The sequence below is a fragment of the Centropristis striata genome, chromosome 8, assembly GCF_030273125.1.
Source record: "Centropristis striata isolate RG_2023a ecotype Rhode Island chromosome 8, C.striata_1.0, whole genome shotgun sequence".
Classification (NCBI taxonomy): Eukaryota; Metazoa; Chordata; class Actinopteri; order Perciformes; family Serranidae; genus Centropristis; species Centropristis striata.
The window spans coordinates 9273758-9300826 of record NC_081524.1 but is presented as its reverse complement, the minus strand read 5'-3'; the positions used below and the strand labels follow the sequence as shown (position 1 = coordinate 9300826).

The 27069-nt window shown below is 38.8% G+C and overlaps 1 protein-coding gene across 1 annotated transcript; it reads left to right on the top strand.

The window, feature by feature from the left end:
• Positions 1-407: 407 nt before the first annotated feature.
• On the top strand, positions 408-19459 carry gsk3ab (glycogen synthase kinase 3 alpha b). Its single transcript, XM_059339251.1, has 11 exons — positions 408-593; positions 698-883; positions 7779-7966; positions 8213-8296; positions 9094-9204; positions 12929-13059; positions 13353-13557; positions 13915-14010; positions 14841-15027; positions 15168-15245; positions 16033-19459. The coding sequence occupies exons 2-11, from the start codon at positions 709-711 to the stop codon at positions 16098-16100; spliced, it is 1323 nt and encodes a 440-aa protein (XP_059195234.1). The 5' UTR covers positions 408-593; positions 698-708; the 3' UTR covers positions 16101-19459.
• Positions 19460-27069: the final 7610 nt, after the last annotated feature.

Below are 27069 nucleotides of genomic sequence, written 5' to 3'. Positions count from 1 at the left end.
ACAGAAAGATAAACAATGCAAAAACTAAAACAGAAGCAAATAATATATTTTTTAAAATGAATGAAACAAAAATAAGTAAATAAACAATAAAATAAACAGATGCAAGATTACATGATAAAGACATTAAACACAGTGCATATGTTGGCAGTCTCCACAGCTTTTTTGTTTTGTAGACAGGAGAGAGTTGAGATATAGGCCTACTGTTCAAACTCGGACTTCAACATAAAATACATTTGTTTTTTTACTTGAAAACTTACAATTGTGTATGATGTATTTGGCAAAAAGAAAAATTCAATTTATAAGAAAATATGCATCATGATCCCTCTTTTTGTGATCAAAACAGCCAAATGTGACATCTTTATAATGCAAAGTAAAACCAGTGAAAATATTACATCACATTACGTTACAGTCACAATTGTCTTAATTCTGTGTCATGTTTCCGTTAGTACTGTAGTGTACTCTAAGCCCGCAGAACTCATTTTCCCATTAACCCTTGCGAGCTTTACGTCGTTGTGCGTCAACTCCCCAGTCCCCCCACCATCACCGTTCTACAGAGGAAGAAAGGGGGAGACGGGCAACCGATTCAAAACGCTGTAAGTGTAGTTTATATTTTATCGAACATTAAAATATATACACATATAGCTTACGTTTGTGCCGGCCTGGCTGCTAACAACGTTCAACCTTGCCCCGGCTTTAGTTCACACAAATATGAGCGGCAGCGGGCGGCCCAGGACCAGCTCATTCGCTGAGCCTCCCGGAGCTCCCGGAGCCGCTGCAGCCGGTGCCGGATCAGCAGTAGCCGGCGGAAGCTCCACAGGAAAAACTGGGGCTTCACAAGCCAGTGGAAGCAGCTCGACGAGCTTTGGGAATCTGAAACTGCCTAGTGAGTATTATTCTGTATTTCTATCTCAAGCTCAATTGCCATGTAACTACAAAGGCTCCGGTTGAAGGTTATTTTTAGAGAAATGTGTCTTAGTGTACTTAGTGTCGATGATTGTCGCGGAGCTAACCTCTGTTAGCTGGTTAGCTAACTTAAGTTAGCTGGGCAGCTAGCCGTGTTAGCTGTGTTTTTCATTAACGAACCATTGCGATCAAGGGCTTTCACTTAGCTTACATTATCGTTAGCTGCTGTTGGCAAGCCGGGGACTAAGCCGTTGATATTTCCACGGTAAGTAACGTTATGTAAATGTTTTCGGCTACATTACCTAACCCTTATTTCTGCATTGTAACCCAAGAATAGAGTCGCTGTTAGCCGACGCTGTAATATATTCCTCATTAATATCAGATGTGGAAGCTAGCTAGCTTGCTAACGTTTGTAAAGAGTAGGTTGAAATGATCAGATCTAACTTTTAAGGCGTCGTCCGCGGTCCAATCTGATCTGGTACAGATATAGAAAATCAGTAAAAATATGTCAAACTACTGACGTCCAGATTCTCATCAACCAACATATAGTGACTTTACCTTACCATAACTTAATCTAACATCTCACCTGGATGCCCACACTAATGCATGTGTGAAAGTTATACAGCTGGTCCAGTACATAAATTCACCTCAAGTAATCTTTTATCAAGAAAGTGACAATTCAAGCTTAGTAAAGTGGAAACATTTACATTTAGTCATTTAGCAGACACTGTTATCCAAACTGACTTACAGAAAGAAAGGGTAACAATCAAGGAATAGTGCAATAAGAGCCATTATTGCAGTAATAAGTGGTAGGGACAATTCTTTTAAGGAGTAGAAATGCTAGGAGAGAAGATGCTCTCTGAAGAGCTGTCTCTTCAGGAGTTTTGGTTTTTTTTGCAGCATGGTAAACCATAATTTGGCACATTGCCCGTGCAACTGTGTCAGCAACCCCAAAGTTGAAGACAAGTTCTAATCGAATTACATTTCTGCACACCTTAGGGAAAGCAGTTATTCACTTAAGTAGTCTGTCTAGTTTTACGCTGATGGTTGATCTTCGCCATCTTCTCCATTTTGACGCTTCTACTGGAAATGCTAGTTTGCCAATTGCAAAGTCCCTGCAGTTTGTTTTGCTGGTGTGTTGACAAGAACTATATGAATGCTCAGGGGTCATGTAGCTATGCAGCGGTAACACTTGGCTGAAGATCTGTAGGGTTGCAAAGAGGTGTGCAGAAGGACAGATGGGGAGAGGCAGAAGAAAATAGCATCGCAGCCCTTGTGTCGGATAGCATTTTAAAAACCGGAACTAGTGGGGACTGGACTTGGAACTAATACTGTTTTTATTCAATAGCTAATTATTAGAACAAGTGAAATGGCTAATGAAGAAATGGAAGTCAGAGATCAAGGACAACTCAAGCTGCTGTGTAGTAAGTCTTTGCTATAGTTAGTACATGCAGCCAATCAGCAGATCTTCATCAGGTGATTTGGCTCATTCACATCCATTGCTTTTGAAGTTGTACTCTCACTTTCCCTCGTTCAGTTTTCAGAGCGTCTCAGTCTTGGTTGTGAGGATCTGCTGCATTTTGTGAAAGCATTGTTCTTGTCTCAGAGGTGCCTAAACCCCTGCAGAAACAACACTAAAGTGCTGCTTTAGACTAAACTCACACTAAACTGGCTAAATCTGAAACCATCTTTCCATTCTACCTTTCTATCTTTTGGCCTTTTGTTCAAACTATGACTACTACTGTGACTATTTTCACACCCAAAACTAAGCCCTATTAAGTGGTTCATCTGAAAACCCCAGGCTAATTTTTTTAATGTGCATGGGGAAAACTGAGCGTGAGGCAGGCGAATGTCTGCCTGCTCAAACATGGTCAGATGCTATGTAGCAGCACTGTATCTGTGATCCTTCCAATACTGCCAATCACACAAGACAGATATCACAATTAACCTCTATGTACTGTTGTCAGACAACTTGGCAGCATGTAATAGTGATTTGATTAATGGCTTTAGTGAAGCAGTGAAGAAATGACTGTTCTTGATTAACAGGTAGCATTAACAAGCCGCAATAGGAATCCCTTCTTTATACTCACTCAGTTGTCTGACATTAGAAAGTTGAACATGTGTCAGTGGGAACATCTAATGGTGTCTTAAAGAATCTCACACTAACTATAAGTTGTCATTGAGAGCACAAGGACAGAGACCAGCTGAGACTGACCAAAATATATCATGATTATGGCAGATCTCAGCCTTGAGGGTTGATGCCAATCATGCTTGTACAGTGATTAAAACTGGCCAAACAAACATAACTAATTCTGAGGTCTTAGTATCGTTAATATAATACTTGTGTCTTAATAGAAATACTAAAACAGTACTTTTTTGCAATACCACATTTTGTGGAATATAAACCTTTTCCTGCATATAAAGCCCTTTCAGCATTTAACAAAAAAATGTTAAATGTTGTGTAAAAGACTGAATAAAACATAATCAAAATGGATTTAAATCAGAAATGTTCTACTCAAATATTAAGAGTATGGGTCGTATCAAGTATTTCCTGACAGCTTTTGTTACTTAATGTGTTTCAATACTCTGTGATAAGGATACATTTCTTTTAGTATCTATTTAAAAAAAAGTGTAATACCTAGCCCAATTAATTCTTGTTGTACAGCTTGCTCACACATGAGAAACCATGTTAAAGTCACTGTTTCAGTAACCTCGGACTTTTCAAAGTTGGCCTACTAACTTGTAAATATTGATAAGTACCTTTCCCTCTCTAGTTACCTATTTTAAAGGATTAACCTTTTTTTATATTCTGGGATCTAAAACCTTTTACACTTTAAAATCCTAGTTGCCTCAGTGGGGCAACCTTTCCAGGGTTCCAGTGCCACCAGTGGATGTACGAATATCTGGGCCATTACTTCCTCTTCCATAAGTCAGTTATTGTTTGCAGTCCAATAAGCGACCTGAGATGTGAGAATGGAGTTGGGAAGTTGAAGCTACATTTCTATAAACAGACATTCACGTAAGAATGCAGATAAATAAATAAAAAATGGTTGACAAAAATCAAAATCATCGTCAGACAGTAGCTGATTGGTCTAGAAATTTAATTTTGGCCAATGCGTTTATCCTCTTTTGCTCTTCACATACAATATTTACCTGCACGCAAACAAATACTACCCTGACTGCAAATGGAGATCAGAATACTTTCAATTCCAAAATTTTTGTCCTGTTGCAGACGGATTTGCATTCATATGCAAAAAGCTGTTTACAAAAAATATTTTTCATTGGGAGAACAGGAAATCTAGCTCAGTTAAGTGAAAGTGCCATGACAGTGAAGCCATAAATATTTATTCTTCATCAATGTCTTTATGAAATTCAGTATCTCAGTGAGCCTCCGACTCAGTATTTAGTGCCTCTGCAATCACAGTAGTATTTAAATTTAGGGAAAAGATGGCATCATATCGGATCAGCACTTGAGGTTAGGAATCAGAAACGGTAAGGGAAGAGAAAAAGTTGTGTCACTGCATTGCAAGAGCGCCAACTTGAATCTCTGTGGTGCAAAGCTAGTACATAAACTGCAATAGTTGTACGATGTAAATTACCGATCAGCAAATTTAAGGACCATCAAGTTATATGTATATTATGTGACCCTGTTTGACATCTGGTCAATTGAAGCATCTCCTATCAAGGAGGAGAAACATGTAGACGTAGGGATTAAAGGGCTCATATCGCCTTGCAGTGATTTATCCAAACCATATTCAATGTAAATCCATCATCAAGCAAGGTGCTGTTATAACTCCAAAAGCCCACTAATGATAGAATACTTGTAATTTATCAGGCAATTGCAGATTATTTTTTTAACTTAAAAGTGTGCTTGAGTTTTACACTTACAAACAAGCTCCAGGCTAATTGCTCATTAGTGTAGGTGTGATGAGAGTCACTGCGCTCATCCCTTTTCCGTTACTCATCAGGCCTTGATGACGTATCAGAAACCAAAGCTATTCACTGACAGCTGGGCAGAGTGCTCATCTTTGCATTCATTATTCAAGGGACTATCATGCCACAGCTGCTCCATATTTAATGTGCTCCCTTCTGACTTAAATTGTTTAAAAAGAGTGTGTAAGTGATGCTAAGAGGAAATACAGGGAAACATTGTATTTCAGAGCTGGAATACAGCGCACAGGATTGTGCAGGAACCAAACTGATCTCAAAAGCTGAATATTTCCTGCTGACCTCAGGGTAGAGATCACATCTAGGCCAATCATGTGGATATGCTATCGGCTGCTGTTTACTGATAACCTTGAAAAAGTTTGGTCTGTAAAATTGCGAAAATAGAAAAGTACACAGTTGTCTTTTGTCATCAAGAATCATTAGGAGATGGTAATCTAATTTGGAAAACATTGAATAATTAAATGTGAATTAATGCAGACAGAAATATCAGTGGATGAAGCCAAGTAACAGTCTTGTTTTTTTGGTCATTTTTTGAGAGAAACCAAAATGCTTCATTGTCTGACTCCATTTTGAGACTCGGAGACCTACTAGAGATCAGAAGGGGTCCTGTTGAGACAGGCGAAGTGAGCAAGCCCAGGAAATGGTAGCACTTCTGGGTGTGCTACTGTCCACGCAATTTTTATCACAGGCTCTGACAAGCCTTTTGGCAATGGGCCTCTTCTCTGCTGTTCTTCCCCTCCCAGTGTCATTGCTTCTGGTGCCGATTTGTCAAATCATTCTTGACCCAACACGGGCACAGGCGTAAAGCACTGAGCAGCTACTTGACCCTAACTAGAGCTGTCAGTTACTGTTGGATCATGAACATCTCACGTTTGCTTAAATTTCCACAAGGTCAAACATTCTGTCGTAAGTAATTAGAATATATGTACCTGTTTAAAGAAAGCATAAAAATATAACTTATAAATGTTGTATGAACTTCTATAAAATAAAAAATGACCAAATACAACATACAACTATGTCCTTTGATGGCTCTTACACAGGGATTACATTTACTCTGCCATGGGGTATATGCATATTATTTGAATAGGGACATTGAGGCTATTGAGATTGCTGGATCTGTGATTGAGACTGTAATACCCTATTCAGATTGACTCAAAGGTTAAACCTGCATTCTGAACGGATCAACACATGTCACCTAACCTGGCTTTGAGACTCTTGTCCTGAACTGGGTTAAATGTGGGTTGCAGGGACCTGCTCCAGGCACTCTTATTTGGAAGGGAATGATATTTGGCCAGCGACGCAAAGAAGCTGGCTGCGAGGAAAACTGAAACAAATTTCACTGTGTCCCCTAGTTTGACTGCCTCGAGGCCGTGGTTGGGCCGTTTATCAGCAAGGCCTACTTTTCCAAATATTTATTTTAATAGTAACTTTTCGAAATCCACATGAACCGCTCTTTCCATCATCATAAATTAGATCCACCGCACAGCACTTATTTAAAAAGATGATAAGTCGCTTTTAAAGCCAGTTCGCCTATTACTCCTGTGATGTCCTCCTTCCAAAACGGTGGTGAAAAACACCAGGACGGATTGCCAGGAGCTGAGTTTTCATCATAGCAAATAACAACTGCTGTGTTAAGTGCATGCCAAATGAATAAGAGCACACAAGCTGTATGACAAGCAATGCAACATCGAAATTCATTTTTTTCTGGCTTAGTGTTCACTCCACATTACATGCACCTGGGCTACATAACATCACTTTTGGCTAGGCCTGTCACAATAATTACAATTACTTATTAAACTCTGCAGAAGTTATCAAGTTGATTGTCATATATTGTAGGATATAGCCTGTTCTGTTTTAGTTTGTGTTGATAGATGCCATAAAAACAGCAGTGTTGTCCTGGCCATCATAAGACTCAGGTGCAGCCCCGAAGCAGTTTTACTCTTACAGTGCATAAGTTGAATGAACAAAAATTTGTTTTGCTGAGACACTGTTTGCTGTAATTTCAGGTGGTGCTCTTTCTGTCCTCTCTTCTGCGTTCTCTGTCAGAGTTTCAAACACAGAATTAAGTTAATTGCTCTTTAAAGAGGGTGTAATTGCATTATTATATTATCATTATGTCACTGCCATTAAATTGTCTTAAAATTACAATAATATCATTTTTATAATTATTTCTGGGTAATATATCGATGCACAAAATGTGGTAATCGTGACATCACAGATCTTTTTCAACCCAATATTCTCTTTCTCCTTTTACATGTTGGCATTTCATTCACTACAGAGCCTGTTTGTAACGGGTACAGACAATGATTATCTTCACTTCACCTGTTTCTTCGTGTGTGTGTGTGTGTGTGTGGAAAGGCAACGCCCCACACTCTGTAACACGAGAGCAGAGGGGGTGCACTGAATTTCATTGGTTAATTTATTTGGTAATTACATGAATAATATTGTATTTTAGCTGGGGAATACTGTTGTAGACTCAATAATGACAACAAGGTATTACTCTTTGACAGCAGTCTGAATGGAGCTCACTCAGTTTAAGGTTCAGTAGACCTGATTCATATTCACGTCTCCGGTATGAAAGGGATTTGGGGTCGTTTCACCCTGGGGACTAGTGGGAAAGTGCTGTGGGATGTATCAGCAGCTCATTACCAGCCAGTGAAGTGTGTCTGGGGAGCCGCCACGTAGGTCACAACCGTTTAGAGAAGGAAGGAGGGCTTGTTGATGTTTAGCTTTTCTGTCTTTAAAGGCTGAACTAGAGAGGGTCATGCCGCTCGCATTTCTAAACATCACTTTATTGATGAGAAATTAAGTGCTTTTACATCAAGAATGTGTGTTTCAGCTTTTTAACATTCGATATATAACTCTAAGCTGCTGCCAAGACATTTCAGGATTTTTCTGACAAGTCGTGTATGTTCTCTCGCCCACAGGAGACAGTGGCAAGGTGACGACGGTGGTAGCCACACCCGGCCAGGGCCCCGATCGCCCTCAGGAAGTGTCCTATACAGACATAAAGGTTATAGGAAATGGCTCCTTTGGAGTGGTCTACCAGGCCCGCCTCATCGACAGCCAGGAGATGGTGGCAATTAAGAAAGTTCTCCAAGACAAGAGGTTTAAGGTATGTTTGAACAGGCTTACGCACAGATAATGACAGTATAGCAATAAACTTTGCATCTAAAAAGGAGGTTGTGATTGCTCTCGGGAGATGCAAATGACTGTTCATTGCTCTTTCACTCTGTGCAGAAGAATATAATGTTCCTTAGAAACTGTCCTGACCTGTGCCAGTTTGCCACGACTTTTTGCACAATTGACAATTTTTGATCTCTCTCCTTTTCCTTTTTCCTTTTTCCTTTCTCCATTGCAGAATAGGGAGCTGCAAATTATGAGGAAATTGGACCACTGCAACATTGTGAGGCTACGTTACTTCTTCTACTCCAGTGGGGAGAAGGTGTGTATGCACTGAATTGACGGTTTTCTGCAGTAGCAGGAATCAAGTTGCGAGATAAAGCACTCTGCTTCCACACCCAGCCATTTAATGGTGCATGCATCAGTGATGATTCATAGACATGTTTTAGACAAGTTGATCCTGGTCTTTATTCTATTACTCTTTACTTAATGTCTTTAGAGATCGAGCGATTTTATTGTATTGCTCAGATAATAATTGTTGTTTGCTTTCGGCCTTTTCATCTGAGAGTACATGAGTTTTATCAGCCAAACTTTGCTTTGATCCATTACCTCTGATCTGTAGAAAGTTGTGTTTTTATACTGAAGGATTGTATTTTTATATTTTATGAATTAAGTATGACATTAGAGCCTGAATAACCACCTCTGTATTAGAGTCAGACACTATTTACACTCCATTGTACTTAAGCAGTATTTACTATGGCAGGCTAACTGTGTTTACACTCATGATGATAGAAGTGTTTTATTTCTTACAATGTGTAAATGTTGTTTCAATGAGCTGCATCAACTGTAATTGTTTATGTAATCGTTTGCAGCAAATATTCATTTTAGATTATAAGTGCAAAGCACAAGATAAATGTTTCCTATTGTCTTTCTAAAAGCCATTTTCAATCACACAGCTAATCACTGCATACAGCTGCAATCACTGTTTTTTGTTTTACTTACTCACCCCATGTACAACCCACAACACATTTTATTAGACTGGGTTGTTTTATGCACATAACATCAGTAACTTTCCACCTCTAATTAAGTCGTTCTCCCTCCATTTGTCCTCCATTCTAGAAAGACGAGGTGTATTTGAATCTGGTGCTGGACTACGTTCCTGAGACAGTGTACAGGGTGGCTCGGCACTTCAACAAGGCCAAGACCACCATCCCCATCATCTACGTTAAGGTGGGTACACAAAAAAACACACATACACACAGCTGGGTGTGCACATGAATAACTGCTCTACATCTCCATTATTGGCGTCCATATCCAAGTCAGCTATTCAGAGATTAGTGGTCGACCGAAATCAGGTTGTTTTTTTGGGGGTGTGTGAAAAAATACAACAATTTCTTAATAATTTCAACAACTTAGTGTAGTAAGTGTGACAGTGTAGTAAGGGCTGTTATTGTATGTCTTTGTTAGTTTTTGTTTTTTTTTAAGATATTTTTTTGGGCATTTTGTAGCTTTATTGACAGGAGAGAAATTGAGAGTGAAATGGTGAGACAGAGGGGAAGACATGCGGGAAAGGGCTCAGAGCCGGATTCGAACCCGGGCCGCGGACTGTACTGGGCCTCTGTGGTATGCGCTCTACGAGGTGTGCCACCCGGAACGCCCTTCTTTGTTCATTTTTGGGCTTTAACATGCAGCTTAGTTTTTTTTAAAACACAAAAGAAAAATGTAATTTCAAAACATTTTTGCCTTTTGTGGATGGCCCCATAAAAGCTTCACATTTACACTTGCTTACTGTCCCACATCCATCCCAAATGACAAATCTGATTAAATGTTTTACTCATCGACAGCAGGAGTGCTTGCTATGGACTCCCATACAATACTTTGCGAGCCTTTATAAGCTAGTTTAACCGGTTAAAGGTTGCTACCATGACACTGACTTATGCCCATAGCAAAATAGACAAAAGGTGAAGTGTTAACATAGTTCACCTACATCTTTTGTCAATCGGCCTTGTGATTGCAGGCATTGGCCAATGCTGATTATCCCAAAATGGCATTAATTGTCTGACCAATTAATCAGGTCCACCACTATCAGGGATGACATACTTCATTTCTGTGTGTATCATAAGCTAAAGTGCTGTTTTAATCACTGCAGCAAATATACTCTCTTTCTGGCTATAAACAAACTTGTTATGCTAAGTCCTCAAAGATTGCAGGGGTTAGGTTTTCACCCCTGTCTGTTCATCATAAGTGGACATTAGCGAGTTCATTTCGGCAGTGATGTGGGATTAATGCATCTGAAATGCATTTTAGCTGTAACTTATAATGCTGCATTCATTAGTTTTTGGGAGCTGCTGACGTCCAGTCTGATAAACGTGCAGCTTTGTAGTAAACACACAGAAGTCAAACAAATAAAAAATGGTCTGTTAAATAGGAAGCTGCTTTACAAGTTTGCAAATTGTTCATTTTTGGCAGAGATCTTGGTGCTGTTGAGGTTTGAAGTGTACCACTGTAAATATTTAATTAAAAGATGAGACTTTAAGTCGCAATCTGCTGCTCCCACATGGAATATGGCTGATGTTTTCTCTTAGACTGATAGGTTTAATATTTACTTTTTATATTCATGTTAGTCACTGGGTCAGTGCCAGATCATCATCCCCCTCTCTCTGTCAAATAATAAAAGGGATTAGATTTAAATATTTCATCCTCGGCTATTGAACTGAGTTTAAACCTTTTATTGAGCAATTTTTAGTGTAAACTGAAAGTACAATTTTGTTCACTAATTGCCCGTGGATGTAACAGACAGCCAAGAATTTCCCTGTGTGTTTTTCACAGACAGCTCACTGTTTAAGGATTATAAAGGCAGAAAGGGAAAGATCGTCCCATGGGAATTAATCTGTTTGCAATACACTTGGTTCCCTGTCTAAAAGGGTGTTCATTTTAGTGAGAGTGTTTGTGTGTTTACCGTGTCTGCAGTAGCAGAGGGGACATTATAGCTGTCTCATGGCCCATTTCCCTTCCTCAGCCTGCTGCTCCCCTGTGGCTTTGAGATGCATACTGATCTCGCTCTCTTTCCCTCTTCCTCCCTCCTGTCATCCCTCCGTCCTCCAGCGACACACTTCTATCACAGCATGTCTGGGGTCTCTTTTCCTCTTCCCCGTCCCTTGGGACTCCATATTTTTGCAGTGTCTCTCATTGTTTCCTTCTTCCTCACCCTTCTCCTCCTCTCTCTCTCTCTCTCTCTCTCTCTCTGTCTCTCTCTGCCTCCTTTTTTCAACATCATCTCTCGTCCCTCAGTCATCTTGTCTGTATTCATTTTTGTAATCTGTGCCTGGCCTGCTGTCACTGCATCATGTGGGTAATAATGATGATAATGGTGATAATGACAGTGATTTGTCATATTAAGATGCTTACCGTCTGCATTCCACAGACAGGATAAATGGGTACAGACTTAACTGTGTGAGCAATTTTTAATGCGAGAATGACTTCATTGACCTAGGATGTGAGGACAAATGTCATATAGGGGTTAGATGAGGATAGTTGCACATCTTCAGGGAGAATTTTTCACCCCTATGTTGTCTTGAAACACGACACTGCAGGCTGTGTCAGACACCACACAGCTGCTTCTTTCAACACGCACCTACGCAGTGCACCCCAAAACACAATCAGGGCACAAGATGAAAATACACACATGCTCCTTTTGTGAAATAAATCATATCATCTTGTGATAAGTTCAAGAGCCAGGTGTCATGTAAGATTTCTAATTTGCAGTACAAATATCCCTTTAAAGTTAGCTAGACTTTGGGCTTGCGATCCCTTAAAAATACAGCTCATATCTTCTATATATTTTCAGTAATTATACAGATAGTTTGCCCTGTGTAAATGTTTTTGGTCTGTGTTTGCCTACAAAATGTGAATAGTTACACTGAAGAGTGATCATCTTTTCAATAATTTTCATAAGAAATTGAGAAGAATACAGACAAATCTGAAATGCAGTTTTGTGACATTTTTTCTTCTGTCCCACACCATAAATTATCTTCCAACCTGTGAGATTTATCTTGTGACGTGATGGAGGGTTCCCGACCCTCAGGTTAGGATCCGCTGACTTCATTCACACCAAATCATGAATCATGAGCGCCAGGGTTGTGTGACGGTGTGAGAGCTGACTCAAGTTAAGCTCTGGTCAGTTAGGGTCACACAAAACTATTAGGCTGACGGGCAAAAAAATGTAGGTTACTTGTAACACATTGTCTGAATTTATACTGTTAACTGACAGGCTCACCGCAGGCCTTAAAAAACAAAAACTTTACTTCTGTTGCCTCAACAAAAAAGTAAACCAAAATTTAAATTGTCTAAGTAATTTTATCTTGCCTGTTACAATAATAAATAAATAAAATGTTAAAACATCCTTTTAGTTATTTTCTTTTTGATTTTTCTCTCCCATTGGGAGATGTAAACATCTAAACATAGAGGTGTGGTTGTAACAGTGGTTTGTGCTTTCAGGAGTCTGTTAAATCTTAAACTTAAATAGAGTTAATCCTTTTCAATTGTTTGAGCCATGCATCCCTTTTCTGCTGCTTATTCTGGTCCTGAGTGCATTAATGAATTAATTAGTTCCTGGGAAGTACTGAGAGAAATATGATAATTGAAGGTCATCTTGTCCCTACTAGTTTTACACACTTTCATACTTTAGCCAGTAGGATAATGAAAGAGGGATTGAATTTCTTTCTGTGTGGTATTGAAAAGGTCTTGATTGTTACTTGGTAAACCCTGCAGCCACCCTGATGGGGTATTGGAGCTCATATGGGTTATGAATCAGCTGACTAAACATGACAATAGTGAAAAGACGTGACGTCAGTGAACTTGGTTGTCCTCAAATGCTTTTTGCTTCACTTCTTGGAATATCAGTATGATTCTGTCGAAGTTGTTTAACAGTGCCGGGCGTTGTGTCTTCCCTCAGGTGTACATGTACCAGCTGTTCCGCAGTCTGGCTTATATCCATTCCCAGGGCGTGTGTCACAGAGACATCAAGCCCCAGAACCTCTTGGTGGACCCAGAGACGGCCATCCTCAAACTCTGTGACTTTGGCAGGTCAGTACCAGACTGTGCCTCTGGGCGCGTCTGTCCGTCTGTCTCCATCATTCTTTTGTTATTATATGTCAATTGTTGTGACTGCCTGTGTCTCGGCGTGCATGTTTATTTGGCTGTCTGTTCGTGTTGACATTTCTTTCTCTGTCTTGTCTTTCCCTGTGTCGATCTATGATCTGTCTTCGTTTCTCACATTCTGTGGTTTTGTGAAAACAGATGCACCGAGAAATGAAAAGTTCGTGCTGACTGGTATTCCCGTCCTGAACTGTCTTTTTCTCACTTTTCCCATCTTCCAGTGCAAAACAACTAGTTCGGGGGGAGCCAAATGTCTCCTATATCTGCTCACGGTACTATCGTGCCCCAGAGCTCATCTTTGGTGCCACCGACTACACGTCCAACATTGACATCTGGTCGGCCGGCTGTGTGCTGGCTGAGCTGCTGCTGGGCCAGCCCATCTTCCCTGGGGACAGTGGTGTGGACCAGCTAGTAGAGATCATCAAGGTACAGTAGAGATGCTGCAAACAGTGGCGGAGAGCCAACTGACTCCACAAGCCGATAGATGAAAGGAGACGTGGTGTAAAGTTTGCAATTGAAGCTGCTGTCAGTACTGGCTTTTAGTATCAAGAAACCGTTCTGAATTTGTGAGAACTTTGCAGAAAGAAACACCCATTCATACCTTACCCGTATGTTTCAATGTAGTATTTGAATACAGGTATTATTGTGGAATGGAGAACAGTATATTTGTGTTATTATGCACACTGACAATCCCTCCTCCTCATTTTATGTTCAGACATGCAGGACATACAAATGATTGTGATCAATATTAATGAATATTAACTTTTCATCCTTGTTTGTCAGGTTCTGGGGACACCAACAAGGGAGCAGATCCGAGAGATGAACCCTAACTACACAGAGTTCAAATTCCCTCAGATCAAAGCACACCCTTGGACAAAGGTATGTTTCCGTAACTGGAGAATATTAATCCTGAGTAGCAGTTATCCAAACATCAGTGGGAAGTTTTAGTATTTAAACATATTTATCTCTTTTTTTTATCTCTGTGAAACCACTTTTTGTCCTTTTATGGAATAACAAAATGTGGTAGAAAAACAAACATTAGATGCTGGAAATTGATGATTTATGTCTACATATAAGTAGACTTTGTGTTAAAGATTAAAAATGTGGATGCTGACACTCTTTAATTTGTATTCATGCATTAAAGTTTTCCCAGTCGGGAACAACATTTTTATTATTATTCTGACGCCATATGAATGCAGCTGCTGCCCTCGCTCACAATGGAAATGAAAGTAAAAATGTGTGAATTAATCTGCCACTTGACTTGGATCCGCCCATAAGAAAAACCCAAGTTCAATGAAAATCAGGCCAGTAGTTAATAATCCTCCTGACAGACAGACAAAACATAACCTCCTCTGTGAGGTAATGACAATTAATATAGCACGTTTTTAACAAATAGCATCTCAAACATTGTTTGTTGTCCCAGACTGTAAAATCAGACTTTATAGCTTATGTTTATCTGTCTTTTTTCTCTCACATGTGACGTGTATAAATCAGTTAACACAAATACAGTAAAATCATCTCGTATCATTTTCCTCACTATAGTTTCTTCGGTCGCTGGTCACTTGCCAAGATACGGCAGTCCACTAGAAAAGTTGAACCATTATAAGCTAAAAAATGAAGCAGTAAGGGAGCTGAGTCTGAGGGCGACAGCTGCCCTCCTTCTCTTAGATTTGCACAAACCCAACTTCTTTATATCTCTCCTCTGTCAGGTGTTTAAGCCTCGTACCCCACCAGAGGCCATTGCCCTCTGCTCTCGACTGCTGGAATACACGCCGGTGACCAGGCTGTCTCCCCTGGAGGCGTGTGCGCACGCCTTCTTCGATGAGCTGCGCCAGCCCAATACCCGCCTGCCCAGCGGACGAGAACTGCCGCTACTCTTCAACTTCAGTCCTGTTGGTCAGTTTACCTCCCTGTCGTTCTCTTTTACGTCTTATCTCCACAATCGTTTCTTGTATTTGACCTCGTTTTGGTTCTCAGATCACTGCTCTTTTGCATTTTATGTGTAATTAAACTGTTTTTTTTTTCTGGTCCCTCAGAGCTCTCTATCCAGCCCCAGTTGAACTCTACACTCATTCCTCCTCACGCTCGTGCACAGACATCGCCTGCCTCACATGGTATGTAATAAAAATAAACTTTTTTTAATGCTTTTTCATTAACAGGAGGGGTTTAATGTATTTATTTACTGGAAATTTAATTTGGCTGTTTACCCTTGAAGCAGAAGTTAATTTTCAGTTGTAGTAAAAAATTTGTCTAAAGATACTTAAAAAACAATGTCACAGTCAAAATATGTATTTAGCTCTCATGGTGTATTGTGGCCTTATATTACTTTAAGAGGAGATGTTAGAAGGTTTGTAAAAAGTCTTCTGAACTTCTGAAAATGATTCCTTTTAACTGTAGAGATATGTTAAAGTTTGAATATACTGATTTTCAACCTAATTTGTTTGTTTTTTTCATTTACACAATCACTCATGTAATTATTTGTTAAATAATCACAATCAAAACATACAAAGTGAATGTGGACATCTAGTAGCATAAACAGTGACGATGTGCATTGAATGCTGTGTAAATACATTCTGTAAACTATTACTTTTTTGTTACACTAGTATTGCCATGCCTTCATAGTAACAATTAAGATGTGATGATAAAGGCTTCAAGAGTGGAAATGATTTGTTTAATTTGAAAGTCCTTGAACGTTAATCTTAAAAAGCTGTATGAACCCTGGCATTAAATGTCCGTAGACTACTTTTCGCACTTTTTTAATAAATATTACTTGACATTTTTTTAAAGGCATATGTTACCACTTGATAGACAGTTAAGTGTTGTCACTGAACTTTACTGTTGTTTCAGGCTTATCAACTGTATTGGTGACTGTGCTAATGTGCTCCCTCTCTCCTCCTGCAGAGGGCAGTGTGTCAGACAGTACCGCCCAGCCCAGCTCAGCACCTGGATCCATCAACAACAGCACCTGAGCATCCATCCCTCTGTCATCCTTTCTTTTTCGACTTTCCCATTTTTCCTTTTCCCTCTCCTCTGCTCTCTTCTCCCTCACGACCTTCCTCCCGGCTCCAAACCCTTAAAATAGAAAAGAAATAACTACACACACACACACACACACACACACACACACACACACACACACACACACACACACATGAACACTCAGCATTGCTACTTTCCCTGAATTTTAACCATTACCATTAGGAAACCATTTCTGTGGCTGCTAGCTTCAGGAAGCTGTGGGGTTGTTTTAAGGATGTTTAGGTAGCCATGCTTGGGCTTAATATAAGCTGCAGATCTAAGTCCAGGGTGGCCCTGTTAGAATAGAGAAACTTTAAAGTGGTTGGGATGTTTGGGAGATGAGGAGGGGGGTTGTTCATGTAATGTGGATTTTCTGTATTATAATCTACAGTTAACTTTTATCCCTTTTTATGTTCATTTTATTTGCGTATTTTATGTGTGGCCGTGGTGCCATTGAATGGGGTCCTGATTGGCTATAGAGTTGAGAATGAGGGCCGTGTGTAAGGCCTGACTAATATTGACAATCATCCTCTCGTGGGGTCAAACATTACGCACTTGCAGTAAACATGTTTGACCGTACAGCCCACTGTGTAGATTAGTGGCTTTTCTGTCACTTTCTACTCTGAGCTTTGCTCAAGTATTGTCAGTTCACTCCGCCCAGCAGTGAACAAATGTGAAGAGTTGTTTTAAATCTCCCAGTTTGATACCAGACAGAACATATTGGCTGAATTGGGCTCGTTTTAGATAAGAGGTGGTTTTAAATTTTATTACAAAGGAGGGCACCACAGCCTGTCTTTACAGTTCAGTTCTGAATAATTAGCAACTGCCTTTTATGTGAATGAGAGGGAGCAGAGTGCACATTTTCAGTTTCTTCAGTATAAGCTCATGTTGTAATTGGTTAAGCTGGAAACCAAGTGTTTCATGTTGACTCAAGTGAGTTTTGCACATGTCCAAAGGGAGTAGAGAGGAAGCAAAGGGGCGAGTTATGTGTACTGTCCAGCTTTTAAAGGGACAGTTCACTCCAGAATTTAAAAAAATACATATTTTTTTCTCTTACCTTTAGAGCTGCTTATAAGTCTAGATTGATTTGCTGCCAGTTTCTGAGTGTTGGGAGATATCGGCTGTAGAGATGTCTGCCTCTTCTTGAATATACTTTGCTTTTGGTGCTCAATTGCAAACAAATGTATTTGATAACAGCAGTGCTGAAGTTTCATGTCGGAACTGTTTTATTTTTAGTTTAGTTCCTACAGGAAGCTACTCAGGTCTGTGGATTGTCTTGAGTAACTTGGTCGTAATTTCTAAAGCAACACATTTGTTAATTTTTTCAAATGTATTGTTTTTGTACACAAGCAGAGTATATCGCACACAGATGCACACATCCCTTCGGCCGTTATCTCCGACACTCGCAAACTAAAACAATCTACATTGATAAATAAAACTACAGGTAAGAGAGAAAATATTTGTTTTTCAATTTGGGGTGAACTATCCCTTTAACATAACAGAGGGAGCCGTTGATGTGGGGCTCCAGTTGCGTCTAACACAGAAGCCTCAGTGATGTTTCATGTCCCAAACACAGCTGCCTAGCACTGTAGGGTGAAAAATCACCTCTTTAATTGTGTCACTTTACGGTGTTACGTTTCATATCGGCTCAATTATGTTGAAGAGTCGGTGCAGACAGACTTCTGCTCAACTGGCTCGTCATTGTCATTTCAGCAACAGTTTTTGTATGTGCAGGAGGAGGACTCTGAATGAGTTTTGTTTGGTTTGTAAGAGAGATTTTTTGGAAACCCTCTTCGCCCCTCTTCCCAAACAGCCTGCCTGTGACGCTCATATCATGTTCTTCTTGTCCGGTGGTGTTGGTAGGAACTGATCGTGAATGATTTACTCAGTCTAACAGTCCACATGTCGGCATGAACCAGTTTTCTTTCTTCCACCACGCAAAAACGTGCATGTTCAGCCCAAGTTGACCACACTATATTGCTTCCACTAATCTCAGTAATAATCCGACCAGAAATGATGCTCAAACCCCTGAAACCCGACAGCTTTTGGAGCCTCCCCTTCCATTCCCTTTTCGTCCTCCTCCCTCAGCCTTCTGCTTCCCTCTTTCCTCCTCCTTTTTTCACTGCTAAACTGTAAATATCAAGTACCTTTTATTTTATTTTGTTATTTTTGTTATTATTGTTATTATATTGTTGTTCTTGTAATTTTTTTTTTCTCTAGTAGACCGGCGCAGCAGCGGCCGGACTGTTTATCCTCAGTCGCAGTCTGTAAATACGATTTCATTTCAGTCCCTGGTTCAGGAGGGGAAAAACAGAACAAAATGTTTCATTTTTATTCTCTCTCCCTTCATTTCTCTCTTCATGACTTTCCCTTTTCCCCCATAAATGTTGTCATAACTGTTTTATTTATTGTGTTGTGTTTTTTTGGGAGGGGTGGGGGATCTTTTCTTTTTCGCTGGGGTGGTACAATTGAGGGATTTTATTTTAATTTTTTTTTTTTTTTTTTAGTTATCCCAAATTTTAGTCCAGCAATGTCACATGCTAAACGATTTCACATCCAAGATACTGTACTGAGATCCAGATGTTGGTGTGTGTGCTTTCCAATCAGTGGTCTGGTGTGTGTGTGCAGGTGCACATGGTAGCCGACAGGTGGAACTCCAGATTTCCATTTAACTTCAATGTGAAGGGAATGTTACAAGCCTCTGGATCTATGGGGTCATGGTATTTGGGGGGGTGGGGCGGTGGGGCACGGATCACCCTCTGTATGTGTGTGTATATGAGTGTGTGTGTGCGTGCGAGAGTGTGTGTTTGTCTGGAGGAAAGGGGAAATAATGAATTTGTCCATTGACAGTTATCATCTCCTGTGTCCGACCGTCCTGTTTTCGCTTCCTGTGTGTCGTGTAAATGTAACAGGTTCGTCCTGTTAGTACTGTGTGTGTGTGTGTACTCGTGTGTATGCTTCACAGATACTTGGTGTTTCTTGAGCACAGCTGCAGGGAATGTATGTGTGTTTGTATGTTTGCTGGCAGAGACCTTGGACATAATTCTCCTGACTTTTTCCCAAATGAAGAGCTGATCAAATGTGCTATTTTAATCTTTTTTTTTTTCTCCAATCTTTTGATCCGTCACACTTTGTTTTTAATTTGCTGTGACCCCGCTCTTTTATCGCCCTCGTCTGAGGGTAAAATGTCATTGTTGGGAACAGAACGGTTGGATAAAGGAGATGATGAAGAGAGAGGGATGGAGGGAGAGAGACAGTTTTTGTTTGTTGGTATAAATAATTAAACTCATTAATAAAGTGATGAAACTGTTCCTGTCTCACGTTCATGATTGAATTATACCTGAATGATTAAGTGAGCTGTGTTTACATGAGCGCAGTGGGGAGACGAGTCATAATGATGTTAAATCAGCATGTTACTCACTTGTGTGTAGATGTTGTCTAATCTTAGATTGATGCATTTAGTCAAATTACCACACAGTGTTTTCAAAACCCAACAGTGATCAAGTAGAACTGCGCCAATATGAAAGTTCAGGGCCAAAAATGTTAACCAATCTCCTGTTTATGGCCAACACTGACCCAATAATCAATAATATTAAAATTAAAGCTAGTTTTTCTTTTTATATTTCAGTTCTAACAATCTCAAATTGTGATTTCTTCAGTTTACCAGCAGTAAAAGGTACCTTACAGAATATCAGCAAAAGAACTAATAAAACAATGTAAAAAAAAATCAATGTTGAAACTTCTTAGTGCCATCATATAAATATTATTTGTGCTGTGCAGAAGTCCTAAACATGATAAAACAATTATCTACTGACTCTCCATTATTGAAACAATAAAAATGTATTTAGATTTATTTTCTTGTGAATTACTTTTTTAAGAAGTTGCTCTGATTCCCTTCAAACCTGCCATAACATTAGACAGTATATGAATATCTCCCACTGTTTCTCAGCTAAATCTTAAGTAACATTAAAACATCAATCCTGATATCATTATTACTTATTCATACATTTTCAAAATGTTACATTTACTACCAGTTTGTTTACATGAAGCTACTGTTGTTGGGGGGGACAACACACAATTGAATTATTTTCTACCGAATGTAAAACATGTATACTGATGTATATATATATATATATATATACTTATAAACCATAATCTATCATGATTCAGTGAATTAATCATTTTAAAATATAAAATGTAAAATAATTCAATATAGGCCTGAATAATTGTGGATATGAGGTGAAATAGGATAAGTTAATTAATAATATGTAATTATAATGATTATAATTATATGCACTGCTTCATCAGTTAATTACCACAATAATCATATAAAAAATATATATTTACATTTATTCTAATCATCTGAACCTTTTATGACATTCAAATTCTGCTTATATGTTAATGCTTCAGTAATAATAATTCAAACATGAAATAGATAATACGGCATGAGTAATCTAACTTAAATTAATTGAATTTAAGTACATTTAGCTGGTTTCACTTATGTGCTTTTACATTTTGAATGCTGAATTTGTGACGGTATTTGTAGAAGAGTACTTCCTCCACTGCAGAATACATCAGGAATTAAATGATAAATAAAGATGTAGGTAGTGAAGAGGATTTTGTTGTGTGATTCTGGCTGATGAAATCCTTTAAAGGATGAAGATAACAGATTTTTCTTGTCCTGCTATAATATAAACTCATTGATGAGGACAAGAACACATGTTGAGTTGTTGTTTTTTAACTCGGGTGTTGAGCTTTCTTTCTTGGTTGTGCTTTTTTTCTCGTACATGAAAGGTCGATAAATAAATGTACTGAATATAAAACACATAAACTTTGTTATCAGGTGTGAGTCATAGGATTTGCTCCAGCCTTGTATGAAACCTTTTCTTGGCGGGATTAAAGAAGTGACGCTCTCGTTATGCTCTGAAGTGGAGTCGGGCGGATCAGTGAACTCTGGAAGGGACCAGTTTCAGACTGATGAAATCAGAGCGGTTGTTATGGGAACCATGCTATTGCAAATGCCAGTGAAAATGTTTTTGACCTTGACTGATGAAATCTCGCGCTTTCACAGTTTGTTATATCAGACGTGTGAAGAGAAGCTGGTTCACAGACAATTAACATGCTCGTATTCAGACCGTTTTGTCACAGCGGTGTATCTGTTTAACCGTTATCTCTCTTTTTGTCACTTTTCTTTTAAGATTCAGGTCTTGTTTGACCTTTAGCACACAGCTGAATATCTTCATAGCCACTTAATAATGACAGAGGAAGCTTCTCTTACACATCTGTCTCAGAGCCACTCAAATGTTTCATTCAGGCCAGAATCTCCTGTAAAAGAAGAAGAGCCCGGTTTAATGAAGTCTCAGGGTGTCTGCAGTGAACTTTCTTCTTTTGTCTTTCTCAGTGTTCAGTAGAAAATATTTATAGGCTCTGGCAGAACCTTTGCTGCCTGGTGCTTGACTGAAATTTCTTGGTTACCTTTAAGCCTGCCCTTCAAGTTCAGCTCAGATGAATTAATACTCAGTCCTTGTATGACCTGGACCCATCTTCAGTCTCTTTGCATGATAGATCGTTTTTAAAGAAAGATTTGCTGACATTAGAAAGTTTTTTGCAGGGTAGTATAAAACCTGCTATTGCTCTGATCACAAGTCTCCTCTTTACATACATGCCTAGTTTAGGCTGATAACATGCAGTTTAAGGCAAAAACAACATAGTTTTACAAATTTTACATTTTTGTATGTGAATATTGTGCACACTGAGGTCCCTAAACAGGCTTTGAATGACATAAACTGGGTATCACTGGGAAGCTGAGTCTCTTGTGGATTCAATGAGCCCAGTCTTCTTCATGTGGGATGATGTTAGTCATCAGTAGTAGTCAATTCATTGTAGTGAGGGCATTTCTCGACCACAACAACAAACTAGAGGCCTAGAACATTCAGAGGATGTGCAGCTCTCCTAGGTATGTTGACAATAAGAGGGTTTCTCAGCGGTTTGTAGAACAGAAGGGCTCGTCATCTGATTGCTGAAAATACAAAAAACTCCAAAATGACCAAAGTTTTTGAACCCAAATCTCAACATGGATTCTTCTAAGTTGTTCCAAAGGTCTTGGCATATTGATGTTATACTCTCTGACCATATTTATTCATTCTCGATATGAATAAAATTGCATTATTGAGCACCAAATGTGTGTAGCAAATGGTATCAACCTAAGAAAATTGCTGCAACAACTTATGGGACAGTTAAACATGGACTGGACTTTAGCAAGCGTACCCTAATGTTATGACCCTTTATTCACCATAATAGGTTTCAATAAATAAATAATTCATTCATTAAGTCATTTGTCATTAATTAGATGTTTTTGACCAGAACAACTTGACACACAGTGCTAAACTGCATCTCAAATTAATCTTCAGGTTCGCAGCTTTCGGAAGATGTTCATTTCTATGTGGCATTTATTGTTGACCTGCTATCTCCCCCTAAACATCCACTGCCCACAACCACCAAAAAGGTCTTTGAACAATAACAAGATAATAGGCAGAAAAAATCCTGTGATATTGGTTTATAAAATCAATCACCAGCAAGGTATATGAGAGTTTGGTACCTTTCCACTTTGGTGTATGGATACAGTTGTTATGCACATTATAATGAGATCAAACAAGTCAGATATATTAGAGGGAATATTGTATGAAAAATATCCAATGTGGTAAAACTCATCTGAGTCACTGATCACCAGACATAGAAAAAGTAGAAAAGTTTCTGTTTCCAAATCTGAAAACAACAAAGCCCCAGTCGGATGAATAGATGTTTAGACTGTTGTTTTGTTTTATCTTGTAATTCTTTAACTTTAAAAGATGAATATCTGTGTTTTTTCATTTATTTTTAGATATGAGGAATCAAACTCTTAATAAGCCCTATAATCTCCTAAAATTATCCTCTTGGTGAATGCAGAAAAGAGTCTTATCAGGTTTTTTTCTGGAACAAATCCAGCTTATCGACCCTTAACTGATAAAGATGGTGAATAACAAGAGTCAAGATGCTTGTGGCTCTATGAGGCTGTACTTATAGGTATCAGCATGCTTACTGTGTAGAAATGTGTATCTTTTATTATCTTTTTTGTTAATCTTGTTTGCAACAGGGAGGCATAAATCAATTTTCTACCTAATAACTCTGTCTCGAACTGATGCAGGTTTATATTTATTTATATGTCTGTTTCTCATTAAGATCATGAGAAAAGGTGTTTGTATCCTCTTATTTTTCCAAAGGTACATCCTAATTAAATGGTTTTCACTGAAGTGCAAAAGCACCTGTGCTCACAAGCCTAAAGGTATAGAGATGCCGAGAAAACAACTCAAAAAGAGATGAAGAGGGAGAAAAAAATGAAGAAGCTGAGCAATCAGCGCCGCATGAAAAGACAGCCCTTCTCTTCAGGGACCTGCCGTCTCTGAAGCGTAGACTTCAATGAAAAACACGGCTGCTAAGTCATCATAGTGGTGATATGATGTGTTAAGGTTGAATAATGTTATCCCGTGATGTGTCAGGCAGATTGCACAGTTTCTGTGGAGCCTAAGTGGCCTCGGCCCCTCTGGCTGGATGCCCGGCTGCCTCTTTAATACCATTTGGAGTCAAGTTAAGCAGTCTGGAAGAGCATCGGGGCACTGTGTAATTCTGGGAAATGAGTGGAGTGGGTTAGTCTATACTTTCACTGACCTCTTTATTTAATACTTGATGCAGCTGGCTGTGCTCACTCTGAGGAGGGTAAATCTGATAAGTGTATGGCTTTATAGTGTAGATTTAATAAACCTTTGTGCATTCGAGTACAGCCGAAGTCGTTTGAGACAGTTATTGCTGTCGCTGTATGGAAAAAAGGTGAAAAAAGTCAGCAATTAATCCTTGAAGAGCTGCAGTAACAAACTTATATTGGGTAAACAATGCTGCTTATCAGCAACAGAAACATTTGCCTCAGTACGGAGAGTGTTGTCTGTGTGTGCTGAAGGTTTCAATACACCATTGTGTTAAATAAAGGCAGACAAAGAAAAATGTTAATTAAGTATTAATTCAGGCAACCTGCCAACATCGCTGATGACAAAAAGTTTGAATGATTTCAATGTGCTGTGTGTCTGGGTTATGGTTCCATGGATGAAATGTTTTAATGATTGTACTAGAATGATGATTTTATAATTACTTTTCTGTTTTATTCTGATTCTGTGGGCTATTTCTGTGTGTTTACAACTCATTGTTGCAATACTTAAAAAAATGTATATTATTCATCTCAATAGGGCTTCCTTGGTTAAAAATGTTTGTGAAACCATGTCAGAGTTCTTGTGAATGGACTTTTGACTGTGTAGGTTTAACCTAGTTCAGTCACTCTTTGCTCTTTCTCTTCTGCAGCTCACTTTGAAACAGGGAGAGATAGAGAGGCATGGTGTGCAACAAAATCCTTAGGGCTGGACTTAAACCCAGGACTAAGGATGGGAATCAAGAACTGGTTCCAGTTGAGAACCGGTTACAAGTTGTCAGAGCCATCTGACATGTATAGGCATCTAAACTTAAATTCCTTTTATTTGTGCAAGACAAGAAGTCATGGTGGAGAGAAAGAGTGCCTTAATTTCACAAAGACAACAGTGCTGCTTGTAATGTCTATTAAATCATCATGTTAAGTACAATATGTGAAAACTTCTTTTTATGCAATATGGGCTTTAAATTCCAGAAATGTCATGTATTTGACACTTTCCCCCCTTGTTGCCCCCAATGTTTTGCTGCGTTTTTTAAAAAAATTGAACAGGATGCCCCTATGGTAGATAAAGCATGGTAAAGTGCCCTCTAGGGTGCTCTCCCAGTGAACAATACTTGATGAAGTGTCCTCCCGGGTGCCTTTCCAGTGGAGAAAACATAGAGAAGTGCCACTTGGGTGCCCTTCTGCTTAAAAGACAAAAGAAAGGTGAAGTTCTATCTGCAGTGTCCTTTCACTGAAGAAAAAAAATACAGAAGTGCGTTATAGGGCCCTAAAGGTGAGATAACATGATACAATGTCATATAGACCTGCCCTACCTGTCAGAAAACCCCACTGCATGCAGTTTGCCCTGTGTTAATGTTTTTCACCCCTGCCGCTCAGACAGTCTGAGTCCACCACTGTGCTGAATGTTTTATACATTTGGATTTTAAATCCATAAATTTAAACATTTGGCATAATTTGTCGTCGCTCGTCTAACATTTTACTCATTGTGGCCTTGTATTATTGACTGCAGTATATAAGTCCTGCACCTCCATTGAATCAGCTCAATCATTGCTGCACAATGTCTTTTGTGCAGAATAACAGAGTTTTAAAAAAATGGAATAAAATGGAATTCATAGATACAATCCTTTTTTTATGTGCCAACAAGTGATGATGGGACAAACTTATAAACTTTCGTGACATGTGATCCGTTCAAGGACTGCCGGAAAAGTTGAACTCCAATGGTTATGTCTGTTTTTACAGTTTCTTTCGATAAATGGAATATTTTGGGCGATATTTTCAAGAAAACATATGTGATGGTGGGGTCATCTATGAGAGTGTATTGTATCTTTTCACACAAGTTGTAGGCTAGCGTAAAATGGAAAGTAACTATAAATATCCCCTCCCTTCAGGTTATAGAGTTTGGGTGTTATCCTCAACAGCACCCTATATTTCCACTCTCACACTTTCTTTGTTTTACTCTTTATAACTGTACCGCACTTTCTTGGTTTTGTTTTATTTCTTGTGTCTTGTTTTAATTCCGTTTTTTCTTGTTCTAAGCATTGTACAATGTCCTTGAGTGTTAGAAAGACACTTATAAATTAAATGCATTATTATTATTCATTAGAATCAGAATGTCTTTTTTTATTGCCAAGTAGGTTTTCACATTCAGCAAATTTGTTGTGGTGTATTGGTGCATAAGAACAACCAGACAAAGTATTAAAATATAGATATTAAAGCAAGTACTTAAAGCAAGTACAGTCAAAATACAGCTTTTTAAAAAGAAAATATGAAGAATAAAAAACTCAATGTACTCTTATGGGTTATTTTTGTTGTTATCATTATATTTGTCCAAAAAAATGTACCTTTAGTTGTACCAGCAACAACCAGCAAGAAATTAAAGAAAAAAAAGTGGTCTCATAATTTTTTTCCATGACTGTACTGATGGGTAAAGGACAGTTTCACATAATTGTACCAGCTATCTGTACTTGTATATCACTACATTTCAAAGGGAAATGCTGTACTTTTTATTCCACTCCAGTTATCTGATGCATTACATTCACACAGTGCTCAGCCACCTGACCTATTCTTGCACATTGCAAATTAATTGCACATTCCTATTTGCACATATTTCCTCATGTAAATGATTCCAAATTGTTTTCTGTTTATATTTTTATATATTTTTGTACATTGAGTTTTTTTTTCTCTACAACTTATGCCTACAACACATATTGTGTGGAAAGAAAAAAGGCATTAAAATGATCGAGAAGTTGAAGAAAACTTGGGTGGTCTAATCATTTTTCCATGACTGTATGTGTGAATGGGTTGCACTGACCATACAGCAGGGATGGGCAACTGGAGGCCTGGGGGCCACATACGGCCCGCACCCTGAAGTGGCCAGCAGTACAACTACATGCATTTGAGCATGAAATCTTAAAAATGCAGTGTAAAAATGCACAAAATTACTACTTGCAATTAATGTTGGTCTGCTGTTCTTGCGCTGAAAAAAATAAAAGAAATCACAGTAAGTGGTTATTTTTTATTTGCTTCAAACCTTTTGGATTCCTATTTATACTGTTATACATGCATTTGAGCATGAAATGTGTTGAGTTAAAAATTGTGGCCCCCTCCAGCATTTAAGTTGCCCATCCCTGCCATACAGTAATAATGATGGCGCGCTTTTGGACTACAAACTCCCTCAGTGTTTTGTG

What these genes read in the sequence shown, in the direction of transcription:
- gsk3ab (XM_059339251.1), top strand. Translation starts at nt 709, where the DNA reads ATGAGCGGCAGCGGGCGGCCCAGGACCAGCTCATTCGCTGAGCCTCCC. An exon ending in AGCTAGTAGAGATCATCAAG is followed by an intron (nt 13,558 to 13,914) that starts GTACAGTAGAGA and finishes CTTGTTTGTCAG; the next exon opens with GTTCTGGGGACACCAACAAG. An exon ending in AAGCACACCCTTGGACAAAG is followed by an intron (nt 14,011 to 14,840) that starts GTATGTTTCCGT and finishes CTCCTCTGTCAG; the next exon opens with GTGTTTAAGCCTCGTACCCC.